The sequence below is a fragment of the Trachurus japonicus genome, chromosome 6, assembly GCF_045865225.1.
Source record: "Trachurus japonicus isolate A0001 chromosome 6, Traja_1.0".
Classification (NCBI taxonomy): domain Eukaryota; kingdom Metazoa; phylum Chordata; class Actinopteri; order Carangiformes; family Carangidae; genus Trachurus; species Trachurus japonicus.
In genome coordinates this window covers 29,595,685-29,616,474 of record NC_140912.1, presented here as the reverse complement: position 1 = coordinate 29,616,474, position 20,790 = coordinate 29,595,685, and the positions used below count along the sequence as shown (strand labels likewise).

Here is a 20,790-nt window from a genome sequence, read left to right as displayed (position 1 = left end):
ATATAACTGTCTTATTGTCTCAGGCCTTCAAAATAGAGACGAGAGGCTTTTCTCCAATCGGACGTCGCAGAGGGAACGGGTAGCGAACAGTCAGTGAGTCTGCGTGTCCTCTACTGTAATGCTGCGTTCAGGGACACTTATTATTATAGTTAATGAAAACTACTGTAAGACTAAAACTAAAGTGAATGGCAGATACATTCTGGCCTGTTTAGCTTAGTTTATTTATTCATTTTGTCGATTAAAAAAAGAAAAGACTGACAAAATGCATAGATTGGTCGGTAATACATGCAACCAAAATGTGTAGGCTGAAGCATTACAGTAGCTTATTATGCCGGCCCTTTGTACATAAGATTTTAATTTACATAGTGAAAATAAAGAGCAGGAAATCAGCTGCTGCATAACACAAGAAGAACAGAAGAAGATTAACTTAGCATGCATTTTATATTTTCCTATAAATTAGTAAAGTTGCAGGAAGAAAACTCCAACAAAGACAGTTTAGAAACAAGACGCTCCATGATGAGTCAGTTTCCTGTATCAGCGTTTCGTGGGGTTTCTCCGTGACTCCGCCCCCTTTAGGAGACCAGCAGACCATGACTCCGCCCCCTTTAGGAGACCAGCAGCAGCAGCAGCAGCAGGTGATGAGTCTATTGACTTCAATGGGAGAAGAAGTGAACGTGAACACAGATTATGGTCGATTCTTTCGCCCCCATAGTCACCAAAGTAAAATACTGGAGTCATTTTTCACAAGCCACATCTCTTCTGAACATTTTGACATGAAAATGGCAAATTTTAGACGTCAGATAACGTTTGCAAACACCCGAGCTACCTAGGCTAATTTTCGTAATGCTCATTATAACTGTTAGCTGTGTAAATAACTAATGTATTCATAAGGACATAGCTCACTTCCCTCTATACCAACAACTTTTATCCATCCACACGTAAGGTTCATCAGCCAAGTGTAGCTAAAGCATTTCATATCATTGGCACAGCTTGTAATGAGTTATCTTTGTCATAGTAAACAATCTTTTTACCATGCATGGAAATGGCTAAAATTGCAGGAATAAAACGCCAATAAGGCCGATATGAGACTATTTCTTTCTTCTGAGTTTTTACAAATCAAATCAAGGCATTCCTCCAAATACCTGAAAAATTAAACTGAACTAAAACTGCACCCAAACTAGTCAATTCAGCAAAATATGAACTAAAACATCTTACTAAAACTCAACAAAAAGCAACTGGAAAAACTACATAAAAATTGAAAATGTGTCCAGTCAGAAGAAGAAAGCAAGAAAATGTAAATGTGAGACGAGATTGGAAAGAGGAGGAGGAAACCGAAGACCTGCTTGAGCAGCAGCAGAGGTTCAGGGGTCTCAGCTGGACACACACACACACACACACACACGCAGAGTGTTGACTTGATATCTGCCCCTCAGATCTCCTGTAAAGCCCGGTCTCAGCCAATCTCAGCTTTCCCACAAACATGAAAGAGTTTTTTTTTTTTTCTTCTTTTTTTTTGTATTTTATGATTGGTGGTGAGAGGCTGGTACGGTCACTGAGCCAAACAGGCTGCGCGCACACACACACACACACACACACACACACACACACACACACACACACACACACACACATATACACATATACATAGCCTATATACACACAATAACAATAAAAAACCGGGTTGAAGTTGTTATTGCTGCTGCTGCACCATCACACGTTTAAAGTTTTTGGTTGAACTGGAGTTGAAGTTCAGCGTCCAGACACCTGTCGCCTGCTCTCACAAACCACCGGCCTGCGTGTGTGTATGAGCCGGACTCGTCCTCCCGTCTCATCCCAGCAGGAAGTAAATCCTTCCAGCTGACACCTGAATGCCTCATGAAGCCTCTTTTCCTTTCCCATGCTCCTCCACAGCTGTGAAGGGAGGGAAGGAGGGAAGGAGGGAGGGAGGGGCACGATCAGAGAGAAGGAAGTGAATGAAAGTGAATGAGTTACGTTTTTCCCCTTGTTGTTGTTTAAATTTATCAATGAGAAAGAGCAGCTATAAAAAAAGGTCTGTGTTGTCATCGTTGTTGTCGTCGTCGTCTTTGACAACGTGTGAACAAACCTGAGTGATCTGTGCATTGTCTGTGAGATCCTTTCAGAATAAAAGAGGATTGTTGTTGGATGAGTGTGTGTGACGTGGAGACGAGTGTGCAGCAGCAGCAGCAGCAGCAGATGCAGCGGCTCAAACAGATGTTGATGAAACAAACAACCAATTAGCACTGAATGGGCCGGTTTCTTCTGGTTTTGGAAGCTGCTGCTGCTGTGACTCGGTGACCTCGGGGTCGATCAGCAACAGGTTCATATCTCAGTGCACAATATTGTTATGATACAGTGCAGTTGCAATGACTGATATTATACAAGATTTAATCTTAGTCTTAGTGAAGACAGTTCTGCCGTCCAATTTAAATGGATAGTTCAACATTTTGGCAAATTGGGTCATTGCCATAATCCCTATAGTCATAGCAGTAGGTTCATTACCTTTAACGTTACGAGATAGAGTTGTTTTCGGGGCAAAAGAGACTGCTTGCTGAAAAACTGCCCCAGACGGGAACGTGCATCAGTGGTTTTGCGTGAATTTACCTCTAAAACAACTCTGTCTGGTAACGTTGTGTTATTATCTCATAGCGTGGTGAATGTGCAGGTCACAACTTGTCCACCAGAGCGTTGTGGAGTTGTTGGATTGTGTATTTGATGAGTTTTGATGAGGGAAACCAAGAAATCCCATGAGCCTCCGTAGCGTAGCTCTGAGCAGCTCACGGCTCTGCTCCACCATTCTTTTTTTTTTTTTTTAACTTTTTATTTATCTACACCATTCTAAAAACAGCTTGCACCGACAATTAAAGGCAACGAACCTACTGCTATGACTATAGGGATTATGGCAATGGGCCAATTTGCTAAAATGTTGAACTATCCCTTAAACCTTTATACTTCAAAATGAGCTGATATTTATAGAATAAACTGTATTTAGTATGAAAACACTGATTATTCACTGTAACTAGAAAATCCTGTTGCTTCTGTGGTCAGAAAACCTAAATATAGATCAGTTATAAAGGGAAAATCCATCTATGTATCTTTCTGGGATGCCCAGCCTTCCCTCTCCCCCAGACACTTCCCTCCGGTTCTTCCAAGGGGATCCCACGTCATTCCCAGGTCAGCCGAGTGACAGCGTGTCCTGCATGGGTTTTCCCCGGGGGGCCTCCTCCCGGTGGGATATGCCCGGACCAGCTTCCCCCCAGGGAGGCATCTGATCCGATACAGATGCCTCTTGATCTTGTTCTTTTCAGTCATGACCCAAAGTTCATGACCAATAGGTGAGAGGAAGAATGTCGTAGACTGACTGGAAAAAATCGAGAGCTTCGGCTTGTGTCTGTCTGTCTATCTCACGCTCCGTCCTTCCCTCACTTGTAGACAAAAACCCCCAAAATCCCTAAACTCCTCCACTTGACCCAGCAGCCTCTCCGCCGATCTGGAGCGGGGCAGCTACAGTAGGCCACCTTTTTCCGGTCGGGAACCACGACCTCGGACTTGTTGGAGGAGCTGATTCTCATCCAACACTGGGCTGCAAACCGCCCCCCAGTGCACGCTGAAGGTCCTGGCTCAGCAGGAAGGGAAAATATGCTGCTTTTCTTTCTTTTTTTTTTCAATATCTTATCTGGAAACATTGGCACGATGTATGGAGGTGAAAAGTTTTGGCTCCTCGCTGCAGCTTCATGCAGCTTTGAGCATCTCATCAGAAGAAACTGTAAGGTTTTGGTGCACAGACTTTTGTTTTTTTGCAGAAAGTTACTGATCATCATCGTTCAGTCGTACGTTATAATTCACTGTAGATGTGACAGGAGCGTCGTCGTCATTGTGTTGGTGGGAGCTCCGTTTCGCAGCCTGTTACACTAATGATCCTTCAGGGACGGCGGAGAGGGAGGGGGGGGGTCGCTGGTTCTCTCATCACCCCCCTCCCCACAGTAAACCACCACCACCACCACCACCACGACTCCACACGCTCGCTGCCCGATTGTATTTACAGCTGCTGCCGACCCACGGCCCTTCACCTCCTCGGCCCTAAATGAGAGGAGACATGGGCCGAACAATGAAACTGACTGAGGTTTCCACTAATTCACAGGATATTTTTCCTTTTCGCCCCCCCCCCCAAACCCCCAACCCCTTGGGAGGAGGAGGAGGAGGGTGAAGATGTGGGAGGCGTTCACCCTCCAGTTCCTCTCTCCTCACTCCTTATTGGACGTGCATGCGGAGGTTAATTGGATTGCTTTTGTTAGACGACCCTACGTTACCCCGACACACACACACACACTGTTTCATAAGCACGAGTGTGTCCGAGATGTGTTTATGTCTCTATGCTCGTGCAAAAAATGTGTGTGTGTCCATCTGGAGCGCTACAGCTCACGGGGGAGTGAGACTGGGAAGTGCAGGAGGAAGTTTCAACAACACTTGAACAGAGCTGCTGCTGCTGCTGCTGCTGCTGCTGCTGCTGCTGCTGCTGCTGCTGCTGCTGCTGCTACTGGTCCCCGGGGGCTGCAGATCAGTCCGAGTGTTGGAAGTCAAATCACAACCGTTTCGTCAAGCTTTACTTTTTTTTTATTATATATAACAACAAATGTTGCTCTCAGCAGCTTTTTTTTTTTCTTTCTTTTTTTTCTATAGCAAATGTTCTCAGCAGTTGAGTTCAGTGGCTCCACGTTTCTTCTTTGTTTTCAAATCGACATCCACATTTAGTTTGGTTGAGTTCCACAAGATAAAACACAGGCAGCTACGAAGGAGACCTTAAAAGAGATTTCCGGCCATTTCTGACCCCAAAATCGTTTTCCTAAATCGTTTTCCTGATGGTTCTATCCGATCACAGAGCGCCTGCTCTCCCCGCCACAGAAACAAACACTTTTTCCTTGTTGTGATGATTTCTTTACAAAAATAAACAGTCGAGCAGTGCAGTGGTTATGTCCAAAATATCTCTGACCGTTTATTTTTGTAAAGAAATAAAAAACGAGTTGTTTTCTTCATGCACATCAAGAAAAAAGTTGAAATATTTAGAATAAAGTTGAGTTTCATTCTCAGGAGAGGATGATTTTAATTTCGCCTTAAGACGCCTCAACAAAATGCTTCATATAGACAAAACGTTATGACGCAACGTAGGAATTCTTTCTGTAGTTGTCGGTATCTTTGACTTTGAAAAGACTGTGTCCAAAACTGAACTTGGAAGCAGGAAGATGTGGCTGCGTTCATGCAAACTGAAACGGTCAGTGATGGACGAATGCACGAGGACATTGATGGTTTCACCTGAGTGCAGTTCAGATACAGAGACAGACTGATGCAGCGTAATAGACAGGAAGTTTGACTTAATCTCAACATGTTGATCTTTTTCTTGAAAGTTCAACTTTTTTTATCAAAGTTGCAGGATAAAAATTCTCTATAATTTACAGTAGGAATGAAAAAGATGTTCTCGTCCTCCTCCTCCTCCTGAAGTTTCTTTTATTTTCTAGCTGAATAGTGAACACCAATAAAATCAGACATTATAGACCTGGCCAACAGCCAACCGACAGTTATACCTGTTTTCATATGTTAACAGACACATCCAGGAAAAAAAAAACAGAAAAGCAGGAGAAGGAAACAGATGAAGTTTGTCTTACAGTACTGTATGTATATGACAAACAGTCATAATTAATATTAACAGCCCTGGACAGGTGGACTGAGGTTAAAAACCTGCTGACAATGAAAATGCTGCTCTGCAAGTTCAGCTCCGTTTTAATAATAATCATAAAGCACAACAACAACCAGAGTTCAAGTTTTGGGAGGAGGAAGAAAACATTTGCAGGTGTCAGGAGCGAAACACTCACACAAAGTGCTTTAAAACAGGAAAAGGGAACACAAATACAGAATATCTCATGGGAAATCAAACAAATTGTTCCAGCTCGAGCATAAAATTGGTGCGTTAATGTCGGAGTGGAGGTCTGGTCCAGAGGCTTCAGGGCTTCAGGGCTTCGTCCAGCCTCCGAGAGCGACGGTATTTTGAGACGACTAATAACAGGAACAGAAAAGGGAAAGTGGCGTCCGAGCCAAGTTTTCAAACCAGCGCCCTGCACGCTGCGACCTTGGACCGTGTTTGTTTTCAGGGTAAGAAAGAAGAAAGTTTTGCATCAAACTTCATGTATTTATATCCAAGGACAGATGTGACACAGCAGCAGCAGCTGGTGGTGACTCAGCTATTGATCTGACTTAAACCCAGAATCCATCAGTCTGAAGGCCCATGTTGTGTTCAAAGGTCACAGGAGTCACGTTGATGAGTATTTTATTTACCTCCTGTCCTCATGGGATATCGACTCACACACACACACACACACACACACACACATTCACACATTCACACACACACACACACAGATTCACTTTGTAGCCCAGAAGATAAACAGAGGCTGGGGCGGCTGTTACCTCAGCGCAAATATCAACACTGATCCAAAACAAGTCCGGTTTGTTCACGGTGCACAAAGTCTTCTCGCTGATATTTGCATAAAGAATAAACCAACTACACATCTGGTTTAAAGGGATAGTTTAACATTTTGGCAAATTGGCCCATTGCCATAATCCCTATAGTCATAGCAGTAGGTTCGCTACCTTTAATTGTCGGTGTAAGCTATTTTTAGAACGGCGGAGCAGAGCCGCGAGCTGCTCAGAGCTACGCTATGGAGGCTCATGGGATTTCTTGGTTTCCCTCATCAAACTCATCAAATACACAATCAAACAACTCCAAGTTGGACAAGTTGTGACCTGCACATTCACCACGCTATGAGATAATAACAGAACGTTACCAGACAGAGTTGTTTTAGAGGTAAATTCATGCAAAACTGCTGATGCGCGTTCTCGTTTTTCATCAAGCAGTCTCTGCATTTCCCTCTAAAACAACTCTGTCTGGTAACGTTCTGTTATTATCTCATAGCGTGGTGAATGTGCAGGTTACAACTTGTCCACCAGAGCGTTGTGGAGTTGTTGGATTGTGTATTTGATGAGTTTGATGAGGGAAACCAAGAAATCCCATGAGCCTCCGTAGTGTAGCTCTGAGCAGCTCGCGGCTCTGCTCCGCCGTTCTAAAAATAGCTTGCACCGACAATTAAAGGTAATGAACATACTACTAACTCCTAAAACTATAGGGATTATGGCAATGGGCCAATTTGCCAAAATGGTGAACTATCCCTTTAAGACACAGAAAGAAACACAAGCTCTGACATTAAACTGGAGGTGAGGAGGATAATGGATCGTGCTATAAAATCACAGTTGACCTCCTCGCTGAAGTCGTGTTCACTACAACATTTTTTTCTCCACTTCCCCACAACCGTTTAATTTGTCTAATGAGGGCGCTCGTTTCTGGGAACCTTCGTCGTTCCCTTTACATCTCTCATCAGATTTCCCACTCCCACTGTTTGTAAAACCCCTGTCGACGGCTCAGTGACTTCAAACTGTTTACTGCGTTTGTGTGAGAGTGTGACTTTTATAACAACAGGAACAACAACCTTTTTTCGAGCCCTCATCTGCACATGTGTACGGCTACACACAATACATCTCCATTAAAAACTAGAGGAGGCGAGATGAGCTGCGTTTTACGCGTTTGGCAGATTTCAAACGGTTAACTGCGGCGCACTTAAAGCTCCAGTCTGGATTTAGCACAACTGTTTCTTTTGCCCAGCTGTCGACAGGTCCCACCCACTGGTCCACACACAGGCCCGACTGCACTGCACTGTATATAGTTCAATCAGAGAAATGCACCACAGGGAAACAAAATGCAGATGTTCTTGTGAACCCTCGGGCATCTGTGAATTCATCAGTGAACGCAGCGAGCATGGTTTATTAATAGTAACATAACGTCAGACTTAAAGCGGAGTTTTATGCTAAAAAAAAAAAAAATCTGAAAGAAAAAGAAGGCAGAGTGTTAAAGGTCCCATGTTTCTACTTTTTATTTAGTAAGTGTTGATCCGTAAGAAGATATATTTGTGGTTTTAAGGACCAAAACATCCTCTCTGGAGCTCTAGTAACGATAGGTCGGTGTCAGCCAATCAGAAGAGAGGAGGCCTCTGAGCCTCTCTTCTGATTGGCTGACTGTTTTCTGAATGATCCAAATAAAAACAGAGCAGATTTCAGAATAAAACACTCAGAGAAACCAAATCCTGCAAAGTTGTTGGATGGTGGGTCCAGGTAGTGGGCGGGGCTTTGGGTGACTGCTTTGTTGTGACATCACAAAGTGACAGGAAGTCCTGACGGCTGGTTTTAAGGCTCAGTTTCTGAATACAGGCTGTGTGCATTTCTCTGTGGACTGAGGCTTTGATACTTTCACAGTATTAATATAGAACCTAGAGCTGCTTTATAATCACACTACACATGGACATCTACCTTTATACTGTATGGAGCTTTAACACAAACATCTACCTTTATACTGTATGGAGCTTTAACACAAACATCTACCTTTATACTGTATGGAGCTTTAACACAAACATCTACCTTTATACTGTATGGAGCTTTAATACAAACATCTACCTTTATACTGTATGGAGCTTTAACACAAACATCTACCTTTATATTGTATGGAGCTTTACAACTACAAGATAATTTAGGAGGTTCTAGCTAATTAAGACATTTTTAACTGTATTTGCTAATAATAAGAAGCAAATTTCTCACTGAACAGTTAAATGAGATCAGTGAGCTACTTCCTGGTGTCTCCATGTATCTCGCGTTAGTGTTTATGTAACCTCTGCCGTACTTTCCCCCCTTCTGCACAGCTTCACTTATATGAGTCTCTGGCTCGGTGCCACAGAAACACTGCGCAGTTTAATTCCCCTAATAATCGCACATGGCAACACACACACACACACAAACACACACAAAAAACAAAAAAAAAGACACAGAAGACGTCGGCCTCAGCAGTAATCTCTCCTCATGCTCGCTGCCACACCTCAATAAAAAGAGACTTAGGCTGTTTTCTGTTTCTTTTTTTTTCTCTCTGGAGGGGGTCTAATGAGCACAAAAGCGGAGGGAGGCCTTTACCTGGGCTCAGTCCAACCTGGGATAAAGCTCTGTTGTGCCCTCGGGGCCACACATGCAAACGCAGCGGTGTTGGGTATAAAACAAGCTGCCAATCAGAGGATTACCGCTCCTCGCTGTGACTGACGGAAACCTGGAGGTGTTGAACGTCTTTACGCCTCTCGACTCTACTCTACTGTGTGTGCGTGTGTGTTGACTAGGGATCTCACCATAATAGATGTTTGTGGTACGATTATTGTCAGAGAAATAATCACAGTATTACGATTATCACGATTATTATGCATTAATTAATTTCACAACACTATTAATGTGTAAAATCAAATATAGTTAAAATACACATTCAATTAAAATTATAGAATTATTAATAGATAAGTAAGAAAGGGGTAGGGCTCTATAAGTTTTACTTCTACCTACTCCTTTTCGGACACTGCTTTATTGTCTGTATTTTATTTGTTGTTATTTTATGTTCGAAATAAATTCATTCATTCATTCATTACTAATTATAAAATATTTTAAATATCTATTAGGATATGACCAATTATTTATCCGCCCTGGGATATTCAAGTCATTAATTGTCATCGATACCAAATGTTTAAGTTAATTTTAATCTTTAATTTTTTTAATTACAAATGACACTCTAGCATTTAAATTCCTACCAATTCAATGCTACGTTAGGTAAATGGACCAGTATCTGTGCATTCACCTTTACTTTGGCGCACATCTGCAGACATGGTTCATACATAATCTTTTTTTTGGAAAGTGACGGTATTTAGGAATCTTTGCGATCACTTAATTGTGGCGTTTAATACCGCGATTAATTGTGAAAACAAGTACAGTGGTAACCGCTTATAGTGATCACGGATATAGTAATCAACCGCTTATATAGATCAAAAGGCTTGGGACGGAATCATTTCTATACAAATGCTGTTTAAATAATTTGTTTATAGTGATCAAGAAATCCGCTTATAGTGCTCATTTTTGGTCATTTTATGGATGAAAACATGCGCAAAAACGACCATCTGTTACATTTTTCTCATTGAAAAACTATACAAATGGCATTTAGATGATGTTCTGCATAAAAAAAAAAGTGAAATAATAAAAATTCGGTTTTAGTAATCAACCGCTTATAGTAATCAAATTGACTCTGGACCAACGTGATCACTATAAGCGGTTTCCACTGTAATTGTGACATCCCTAGTGTTGACGGTTGTGTTGACTCTCTCCTCCTCCTCCTCCTCCTCCTGCAGAGCTGTGTGTACGGCGAGAACAGGACGTCCATCCAGTGCACCACGCCCTCGCTGGCCAAACTGGCCCTGCAGCCGCCCGTGGTCACCAAGGTGGCGTTCGTCCTGGACGGCTTCTCCACCGACCAGTGGGACCTGATCTACGTGGAGGACCCTCTGTTCCAGGACCCCAAGCTCACGTCCAAGGACAACAAGAGCATCGTGGAGCTCAAGGTGTGTGTTGATTACTTTTTTTATTTATTTTTTTTGAAGTATATTTTTTGGCCTTTTTGCCTTTTATTGGATAGCACAGTGAGATAGACAGGAAAGGGGGAGGCAGAGAGAGGGGGAATGACATGCAGGAAAGGTCTGCCCGACGCGGGAATCGAACCGGGGACGCCTGCGTTGAGGACTGTAGCCTCTACATGGGGTGGCCGCCTTAACCACTACGCCACGCACCGCCCCGTGTTGATTACTTTTTATTGTGAAATAGAAGACGACAACATAGTGGACATACATCTCATATACAGTGTGAACAAGGTGTGTAATTCAAGTATAAATTATAGTATAAATGGTGGTCATAACAGTAATAGTGATAGCAATAATAAAGAAAGAATTTAATGAATAATAATAATAATAGCAATATCGGTCATAATGATAATAACAATATTAATAATAACAGTTGTGACATATTTCAGTTTCAGTTTAGTTTATTTGAAAAGGGACAATGCACATTAATAAACATTGTAGAAAAAAACTCTTCCAGATTGTACAAGGCAACCTTTAAAAGAACAACAATGGACTAAAATATTGTACCACATAGGGTAGAACACATACACATACTAACTGTCCATAAATACATACATAATAAATACACATTTGGACGACGACAACGCATATTTGTGGTTTTAAGAGCCAAAAATCATCTTGCCTTCTCTCTGGAGCTCCTGGGTGTCAGCCAATCAGAAGAGAGCAGGCTCTGAGTCTCTCTCCTCTGATTGGCTGACTGTTTTCTAAAGCGATCCAATGAAAAATAGAGCAGATTTCAGAATAAAACACTCAGAGAAACCAAATCCTGCAAAGTTGTTGGATGGATGGATGGTGTTGTCCAGGTGGCGTTTAGGTGACTGTGTCATTGTGACATCACAAAGTGACAGGAAGTCCTGGCGGCTGTTGTTTCTGAATACAGGCCGTGTGCAAGAGGTTTCAGCAAAGGTCAAAGGTCAAAGGTCAAAGCTGCAGATTCAGAGGCGACAGGTGCAGAAACTGGAGTCGTTGTCCAGAGTGAAGCTGTGGAGAAAAAGAAAAAAATTCAAATCTGTTGTGAATTTTGTGAATCTAAAAGGAGACGCTGCACCACTGCCTCACCTCCTCCTCTTCCTCCTCCTCTTCCTCTTCCTCCTCCTCCTCCTCCTTCCTCCTCTTCCTCCTCCTCCTCTCCTCCCCTCCTCTCACCTCTCCTCCTCTTCCTCCTCTCTTCTCCTCCTCTCTCCTCCTCCTCTTTCTCCTCTCCTCTCCTCCTCCTCCACCTCTTCCTCCTCTCTCCTCCTCCTCTTTCCTCTTCCTCCTTCCTCCTCTTCCTCCTCCTCGTCCTCCTCCTCTTCCTCTCACTTCTCCTTCTCCTCCTTCCTCCTCCTCCTCCTCCTCCTTCTCTTCTTCCCCTCTCCTCCTCCTCTCACCTCTCCTCTCTTTCTCATCTCTCCTCCTCTTCCTCCTTCCTCCCCCTCTCCTCTCTCCTCTCCTCCTCCTCCTTCCCCTCTTCCTCCTCATCTTCCTCATCTCTCCTCTCCTCCTCTTTCTCTTCCTCCTCCTCTCCTGCTTCCTCCTCCTCTTCCTCCTCTTTCCTCTTCCTCCTTCTCTTCTTCCTCTCTCCTCCTCCTCTTCCTCTCTCCTCTTCCTCTCTCCTCCTCTTCCTCATCTCTCCTCTTCTCCTCCTCCTCCTCCTCCTCCTCTCACCTCTCCTCCTCTTCCTCCTCTCTTCTCCTCCTCTCACCTCTCCTCCTCTTCCTCATCATCTCTCCTCTCCTCCTCTTCCTCATCTCCCCTCTCCTCCTCCTCCTCTTCCTCATCTGTCCTCTCCTCCTCTTCCTCATCTTCCTCCTCCTCTTCCTCCACCACCTCCTCCTTCCTCCTCCTCTTCCTCCTCTCTCCTCTTCCTCCTTCTCTTCTTCCCCTCTCCTCCTCCTCTTCCTCCACCACCTCCTCCTTCCTCCTCTCTCCTCTTCCTCCTTCTCTTCTTCCCCTCTCCTCCTCCTCTTCCTCCACCACCTCCTCCTTCCTCCTCCTCTTCCTCCTCCTCTCTCCTCTTCCTCCTCCTCTTCCTCTCTCCTCTCCTCTCTCCTCTCCTCCTCCTCCTCCTCTTCCTTCTCCTCCTCATCCTCACATTCACACATTCACACGTCCAGTCGGGTCAAGTCGGGAAGGAAACAATACAGAAAGAAAAACAGGAAGTGGAGTCTGTTTCCCATCGTTTACACCCCCGACCTCCAACTACCCTCCTCCCCCCTCATCCCCCTCTTCATCCACTCCTTTACCTCTCTGTGTATTCTCTCTCTCTCTCTCTCTCCCTCTCTCTCTCTCTCTTTCTGTCGACTTGTATTGTTCTTGCTGCCGAGGTCAAAGCTCTTGACATATTGATGCCGCTTTTCAAACAATTCCCCCGCCGGTCCCCAGAGTCTGTTTAAACAACACAATGAAATACATATTTCTCCTCTTTTCTTTCTTTTCTTTCCTTTTCTTTTCTTTTCTTTTTTTTCCTCTCTTTTCTTTTTTGTTGACTGCGGCTCGACGGTTCGTAGCAGCTGTGTTAAACCTCTCGCAGGGGATCCTCCTCCTCCTCCTCCTTCTTTCTCTCTTTTCCCAGACATGACCTTGGCCCTGATGCTAAATCCACCAACCAACCTCTTACCCTCTCTCCCTCCCTTCATCCCTCCTTTTCAGCTCAGACAAACCCCCAGTTTCTACCCCAAGGGGGGCAGTTGGGGAATGTACCAAGGCATCGTACCGAAACAAGCCACATTTAACGCCATCTGATAACCCTGCCCGGCCGTGGCCTCTAGAGGAGAGGGAGAGGGGGGATGAGGGGTTGGAGGGGGGGGCAAAATGCTGGGGCTCATTTAGCGCCATCTGATAAACTGCTACACTGCAAAAACTCAAAATCTTACCAAGAATATTTGTCTTATTTCTAGTCAAAATTTCTGTTGTAGTCAAAACAAATCTCATTATACTTAAAATAAGACTCATCACGTTAAAAAGTAGCTTGTTTTTAGACACTTTTTACTTCTTTCAAGCATATTTTCACCTAAAATCATCGAATAGTGGGGCAAGTTTTTCTTTCTTATTACAAGCACAAAAAAAACTTGCTTTCACTGGCAGATTTTTCTACTTATTTCAAGTGAAAATTAGTTTGAAACAAGTGAAAATTATTCTTTGCTGTTGCAGCTCCCAGGCTGTGGCACAGACTGCCACCCGACATTCGCACCATTACTGACCTCAGTCTTTTTAAATCGAAGCTAAAGACGCACTTTTTTAGATTTCGCATTTAACTCTGACTAGAGAAGTCCTGCTCTTAAGTGTACTTATTTTGCCTGTTTTTATTTTACTATATGCACTTTTAGAGGGCCTTTAATACCCTGCAGCACTGTGGCACTTTCTTGTGTTTTTATGTATTATTTTACTGCTTTGATGTAAAGCACTTTGGGTACCGTCTGGCTATTGTAAAGTGCTATACAAATAAATTTTGATTGATTGATTGAAGTGAAAATTATCTAAAAACAAGTTAATTTTTAGGTTGTGAGTCTTATTTTAAGTGGAAAGAGATTAGTTTTGACTAGAAATGGAGACATTTTGACAAGAAATAAGACAAATATTCTTGGAAAGATTTTTGAAGTTTTTGCAGTGCAGCTCCAACTTTGCTGCCAAAAACAGATCCCCTTATAAAAAAAATAAAAAAAAGATTATACAAAATATTTAGCTGTGAGTGACAGATCCACAGCTGTATGGCAGCACATGAAGGATGGCGGCCGCTGCAGGGCTGGCTGGCGGCGGTCCAGGCTGCCTTTATCGCCGCCGCCGATCGGTTCACGGGAGAGTGAGAAGCATCTCGTGTCCCATTATCATCGCTACGACGACAGCGACAACGCTTTATTTAGAGCGACTGGTGTCACAGTGACGGCTCTGTAATGACTTTAATGATGCTTCTCTGCTGCAGCGCGGACGTACATACAGCGCTATATATGTGTGTGCGTGTCTGTGTGTGTGTATATGAGAGTGTGTGTGTGTGTGTGTGTGTGTGTGTGTGTGTGTGTGTGTGTGTGTGTGTGTGTGTGTGTGTGTGTGTGTGTGTGTGTGTTTGTCTATGTTACTTGGTGGGAACCACCGTCGGACAGCACACTCACAGTGTGGGCACCAAAATTTTGGTGGGGACCAAAATGCTGGTCCCCACCAAGAAAAGCATTGCATTGATGTAAAAAAGGTCACAGGGATGCCCTGTCAAATTTTCAGGGGTTACCCCACCAGTCACGAAAACCTGACAAGTGTGCTTAAGTGTGCTTGAGTGAAATTTACTCAGTATCGCCCCCTACTGGTCAGACCTGGTAAGGCAGACACACACACTTCACACACACTTGGTCATCTGCGCATGTGCAAGCAATTGGTTTACTGCAAAGACAGATACTACACTGACTGACTTAGTGAGGGTTATTAATTATAAAGGTTATTAGATAATGTTATAACTATTGAATGTATTTTCCTGTATGTAAGTACCAGTGGAAACGACAAGCTTTTGATTTATTATCAAATAACATCTTATCAAAAAGTAACGGATATAATATCTTTTATTAAGTACATAGACAAAGAAAACTGGCATTTATTCTTAATTAATTCCGTAATTCTCTGTTAAAAAATAGTATTAATTTTAGGGCCGGGACTCGATTAAAAAAATTAATCTAATTAATTAGAGGCTGTGTAATTAATTAATAGCAATTAATCGCATTTTAATCGCATATAAATATTTGACCTGAGAACAGTGAGAAGCATTTTTTTGTCACATGAATTTTAGTATAGCTATCATTGAATAATGATTGAATACATAAGCTTAAGCAACAAAACTTTTTTTTTTCAAAGTGGTACTTAAAGGGATAGTTCACCCAAAATTCAAATTTCACTCATTATCTACTCACCCTCATGTCAACTAAGAGCTGTGAGAATTTTCAGAGTCCTCCGTTCCTTCTCTGAGATACGGGGGGTCCGCCACAGCAGTATTTGTCCATATAATGGTTGTCTATGGACACCAACTTTCTTGGTCCAAAAAGACACACCAAAAAACATCCAAATACCTCCATACTGCTGGTTCTGTAATGTCCCTCTTGTATTGAGGCCCCCACATGAGAAATTGTTCCGCCGGTCAGTGCAAATCATGAGAGATTAGCACTGACACAGGAAGAGCAGTGAACCGACACACTGGGAGCTTCCGCTACAAACAAGCTTAAAATATAGACTTATTTAACTTTTTTCAGAACAATTTCTCATGTCGGGGCTTCAATACAAGAGGGACATTACAGACGAGCAGCATGGAGGTATTTGAATGTTTTTTGGTGTGTCTTTTTGGACCAAGAAAGTTGGTGTCCATAGACAACCATTATAGAGAGCCTAAGCGGAAGCAGGAAGTAACGGTCACCATGGGACCTCAACTCTGAAAAACTTGCCATTCACTTGCATTGGACTGACAATTTTATTTCGCGATCCGATTGAATTGCGTCATGAGAAAAAAATATGACCTCTACCTGTTTTAAAACATCACGTTTCATGAAGAGAAATCAGCAGGTTATCGTAAAACTATTGTAGAATAAAATTCGGAAGAATCCGTAACCAGAAAGACTACAAGTCGCGTAGTGACGTCACCATGGCGACCACATGCCGCCCTTTCCCGTGTCAGTTGGTGACGTATTTTCTGTGGGACAGCAGATCTGTAGTCCGTAGAGCAGTCTTCACACAAAATACATTCTCCTGTTGTCATTTTTACAATAAACTGCTGCTTTTTTTCGGTCGAAACGTGATGTTTTAAACAGGTAGAGGTCATATTTTTTTTCTCATGGCGCAATTCAATCGGATCGCGAAATAAAATTGTCAGTCCAATGCAAGTGAATGGCAAGTTTTTCAGAGTTGAGGTCCCATGGCGACGTTACTTCCTGCCAAGGGCGTAGAATTGGGTAGGGACGCTAGGGACACGTCCCTACCAATACTCAGCCGCTGTGTCCGCTGTCCGTGGTGTTTAGTCAAATGATTATGGCAGAAAAAGGGTTAACAGCCGGTCTCTGCTAGAAGTCCCACCTCTAACCTAAATATCTACCTATTGGTCCGGCCGTTTCTCGCTAACGTACATGTGATTGGCCGTCCCCGCTGTCACTCGCGAATGTAAGTTGTCAACATGTTCGGCATTTGTTCTGTAACTGTAGAGCCTCAACAATAGGCTACAGATAATGAATAAAAGCCAATATTTAATGGCAAACAGATAAGGTTTTTTTTTTTACTACTAGCTTATTATTTCCATGTATCCTCCTTTGTGAAAGGGAGCAACTGCTTAAAAAAACAAAAATAAAGAACATTGGTCGGGAAAATAGGCCTACAAAAAAACCTCAGATGCTCATGTAATTTTATACATCCATATTTTCGGGGAATAAATTACACATTGTGTGAAAGTAAAAGCCTTTTTTTCCTCATGCAATAACTGTACCATCAAGCTCTATGATCATTGTATCCCTCATGTATCTGTTCATATGTCCTGCATCAACATATTCAGTCAGGTGACAGAGACAGACAGTAGAGAGGCTGGAGGAGATGGAGAGACCAGAGGAGGTAGAGGAGGAGAGGCTAGAACAGAGGGAGGAGAGGCAGGAAGAGGTAGAGAAGGAGGAGATGGAGAGACCAGAGGAGGTAGAGGAGGAGAGGCTAGAACAGATGAAGGAGGAGAGGCAGGAAGAGGTAGAGAAGGAGGAGATGGAGAGACCAGAGGAGGTAGAGGAGGAGAGGCTAGAACAGAGGGAGGAGAGGCAGGAAGAGGTAGAGAAGGAGGAGATGGAGAGACCAGAGGAGGTAGAGGAGGAGAGGCTAGAACAGAAGGAGGAGAGACTGGAAGAGGTAGAGAAGGAGGAGATGGAGAGACCAGAGGAGGTAGAGGAGGAGAGGCTAGAACAGATGAAGGAGGAGAGGCAGGAAGAGGTGGAGAAGGAGGAGATGGAGAGACCAGAGGGGGTAGAGGAGGAGAGGCTAGAACAGATGAAGGAGGAGAGGCAGGAAGAGGTAGAGAAGGAGGAGATGGAGAGACCAGAGGAGGTAGAGGAGGAGAGGCTAGAACAGATGAAGGAGGAGAGGCAGGAAGAGGTAGAGAAGGAGGAGATGGAGAAGGAGAGACCAGAGGAGGTAGAGGAGGAGAGGCTAGAACAGAGGGAGGAGAGGCAGGAAGAGGTAGAGAAGGAGAAGCTGGAGGAGGTAGAGAAGGAGGAGATGGAGGAGAGGCAGGAAGAGGTAGAGAAGGAGAAGCTGGAGGAGGTAGAGAAGGAGGAGATGGAGGAGAGGCAGGAAGAGGTAGAGAAGGAGAAGCTGGAGGAGGTAGAGAAGGAGGAGATGGAGGAGAGGCTGGAAATTCACAGGTGAGGTTAAATAATGATGGATGTGTTAGTCATGATGATGCACAGTTGACTTCAGCCAGAGCAACTGAGAAACTCTTCTAAATTGCCTTCTTGTCTTCCATTAGTTGCTCATTAGTTACCCCTACGTAACATGAAATTATGATTGCAAATGCAAAAAACATCAACTTTCAGGAGCGATGCCTCGGAGCACTTTTGTGTCCCCACCAATGTCAAAATCAAACCTACTCCCTTGCTTCCTGCTTCCGCTTAGGCTCTCTATATGGACAAATACTGCTGCGAGGACCCCCCCGTAACTCAGAGAAGGAACGGAGGACTCTGAAAATTCTCACAGCTCTTAGTCAACATGAGTAGATAATGAGTGAAATTTGAATTTTGGGTGAACTATCCCTTTAACCAAGACCAACAGACTAGGGATGCAAAATTATGATTAATTCATTAATATTTAACTACTTAAATCACAGAAGCATAAACTGATTTGTGGAACTCAGCCTGATGTAACCAGGCTGATGGTAACCCAGTGGTTTTTGGCTTGTGACTCCTACACACAGCAGCATCATGTCGCTCTTTACAATTAAAGGCAAAAAATCAATACATGGCCACGTGGATCTGTTTACAAAGACGCAGCGAAAAATCAATACATGGCCATGTGCATTTGTTGACAGCTGCCGAAAAATCAATACATGGAGCGGTGAAATAAGTTTTTTTGTGCATCCACCTTGTTGTTCCACATTGTTAGCCAAGATAATGTTTCTGAAATTCAGTTTTGTTGTGCCATGGTGTCCTGAAATCCTGTGGGAAACACTGATGCCACGTCTTGACCACATGTCAGCTGATCAGCTGCAGCAGAGGAAACTCCGCTGTTCTCAGCTCCACCTCAACGAGCGCTTTTTTTTTTTTTTTAATTAATGGTGCGTTCCAGGCAGGCTTTTTAACCCGTAAGTCACGACTTCAAGTCACCAGTTATGAGTTTGTAGCGTTCCAGGCAAGTTACGAGTTACGAACTGGGAACTGGGAGTAGATCGATCTAGCACGAGTTCACAGGTGGGAAGTTACGAGTTTGACTGTACGTTCTAACGGGTAACCATAGAAACAGGTCGGAAAAATACGAGTTACGGGTTGCCTCGAACGCACCATAAGCTCAGGTAGCGACACACAGGGCGGATCCGGTTTGTTTATCAAAGCTTGGTCGCTGTGAGGTGAGCGCTCCTTGGCTCGACAGGAGGGAGAGAACGGCACAGAGAAGCGGTCAAGTGGCAGCTTGGCCCCAACGAAAAGGTTAGTTGTAATTTCTCACAAATAGCAGGTAGGTGTGTTAAAGAAACAAAAAAGCAACTTCACCGCGTTGCATTCGGTCATGGAGTGAAATGTTTACATGAAGGGGGGCTACCTAAGGTTAGCAGAGCAGCTCGCGCTAGCTTGACTAAATGTTTACATGAAGGGGTGCTACCTAACGTTAGCAGAGCAGCTGCTAGCTAATTGACTAAATGTTTACATGAAGGGGGAGCTACCTAACGTTAGCAGAGCAGCTGCTAGCTAATTGACTAAATGTTTACATGAAGGGGGAGCTACCTAACGTTAGCAGAGCAGCTGCTAGCTAATTGGACTAAATGTTTACATGAAGGAGAGCTACCTAACGTTAGCAGAGCAGCTCGCGCTAGCTAAGTTAATTGACTAACATGCAGCCTGGGGCACAGTGCACGCAGAACTTGAACTGCAAGTCTCCTCTGTTCACACTTTGAGTTTGACTTCAGTTTCCTCTCGTTCAGACTATCGGGGGAAGGATAGAGAGGAAGAGAGAGAGTCTACACATGCAGCTGTTTAAAGACTGAAAATTGTGTTCAACTGTGCATCCACAGCTAGTGTAAGCAGGAGGCTCCACAGCTGTTTGACCTGACTCACGCGTGTTTCATGTCCCCCCTTCAGTGTGTCCCAACACACCATATATTACATAGAGCTTATAACACTGGGCTACTTTTGCTTTCTATAGTTCACATCACTTCTATCACAGGTCAATCCAACCCTGTAACACTTGATATTCATTTGTTTTCAGCTGTAACAATCACTGCAGTATTAAAACAGGCTACACAAACGTCACATTGGCTAGAACCAAGTTCAACTTATGTGGAAAAAATATGACTTGGAGCCAGATACTCACAGATGTTGATATTTATGTAAATTATTGATGTTCTCCTTTAACGGTTTCTTATTATTTGGTCTAATGATTTTGGTTTTGTTGATTAGTTGCTTAATAATGATGATTTATCATTTCAGGCAGAAGAACAGCCATGTGATGCTGAGTCCGCTGACACTGAACTCTCCAGACAGAGTCCATCATCCTCCATCATGCAGGTAGGACTCACTTTATTGTGTTTTGTGTTTCATTTTTAGTCAAATATGTACAACTTTGCTCTTGTGCACACTGTTTGGTTGAGTTTAGATCAGTGCAACATTGGTTTTACACATGCTGCTAAGCAAGGGAGTAGGTTTGATTTTGACATTGGTGGGGACACAAAAGTGCTCCGAGGCATCGCTCCTGAAAGTTGATGTTTTTTGCATTTGCAATCATAATTTCATGTTACGTAGGGGTAACTAATGAGCAACTAATGAAAGACAAGAAGGCAACTTAGAAGAGTTCTCAGTTGCTCTGGCTGAAGTCAACTGTGCATCATCATGACTAACACATCCATCATTATTTAACCTCACCTGTGAATTTCCAGCCTCTCCTCCATCTCCTCCTTCTCTACCTCCTCCAGCTTCTCCTTCTCTACCTCTTCCTGCCTCTCCTCCATCTCCTCCTTCTCTACCTCCTCCATCTCTCCTTCTCTACCTCTTCCTGCCTCTCC

The 20,790-nt window shown here is 43.5% G+C and overlaps 1 protein-coding gene across 2 annotated transcripts in view; it reads left to right on the top strand.

The window, feature by feature from the left end:
* Positions 1-20,790, top strand: part of met (MET proto-oncogene, receptor tyrosine kinase) — a 125,795-nt gene that overhangs the window by 55,578 nt on the left and 49,427 nt on the right. For both annotated transcript variants that reach the window (XM_085780166.1, XM_085780168.1), the window contains exon 12: positions 10,323-10,532. In XM_085780166.1, the coding sequence (XP_085636292.1) occupies positions 10,323-10,532 (210 nt within the window). The remainder of the gene's footprint in view (positions 1-10,322; positions 10,533-20,790) is intronic.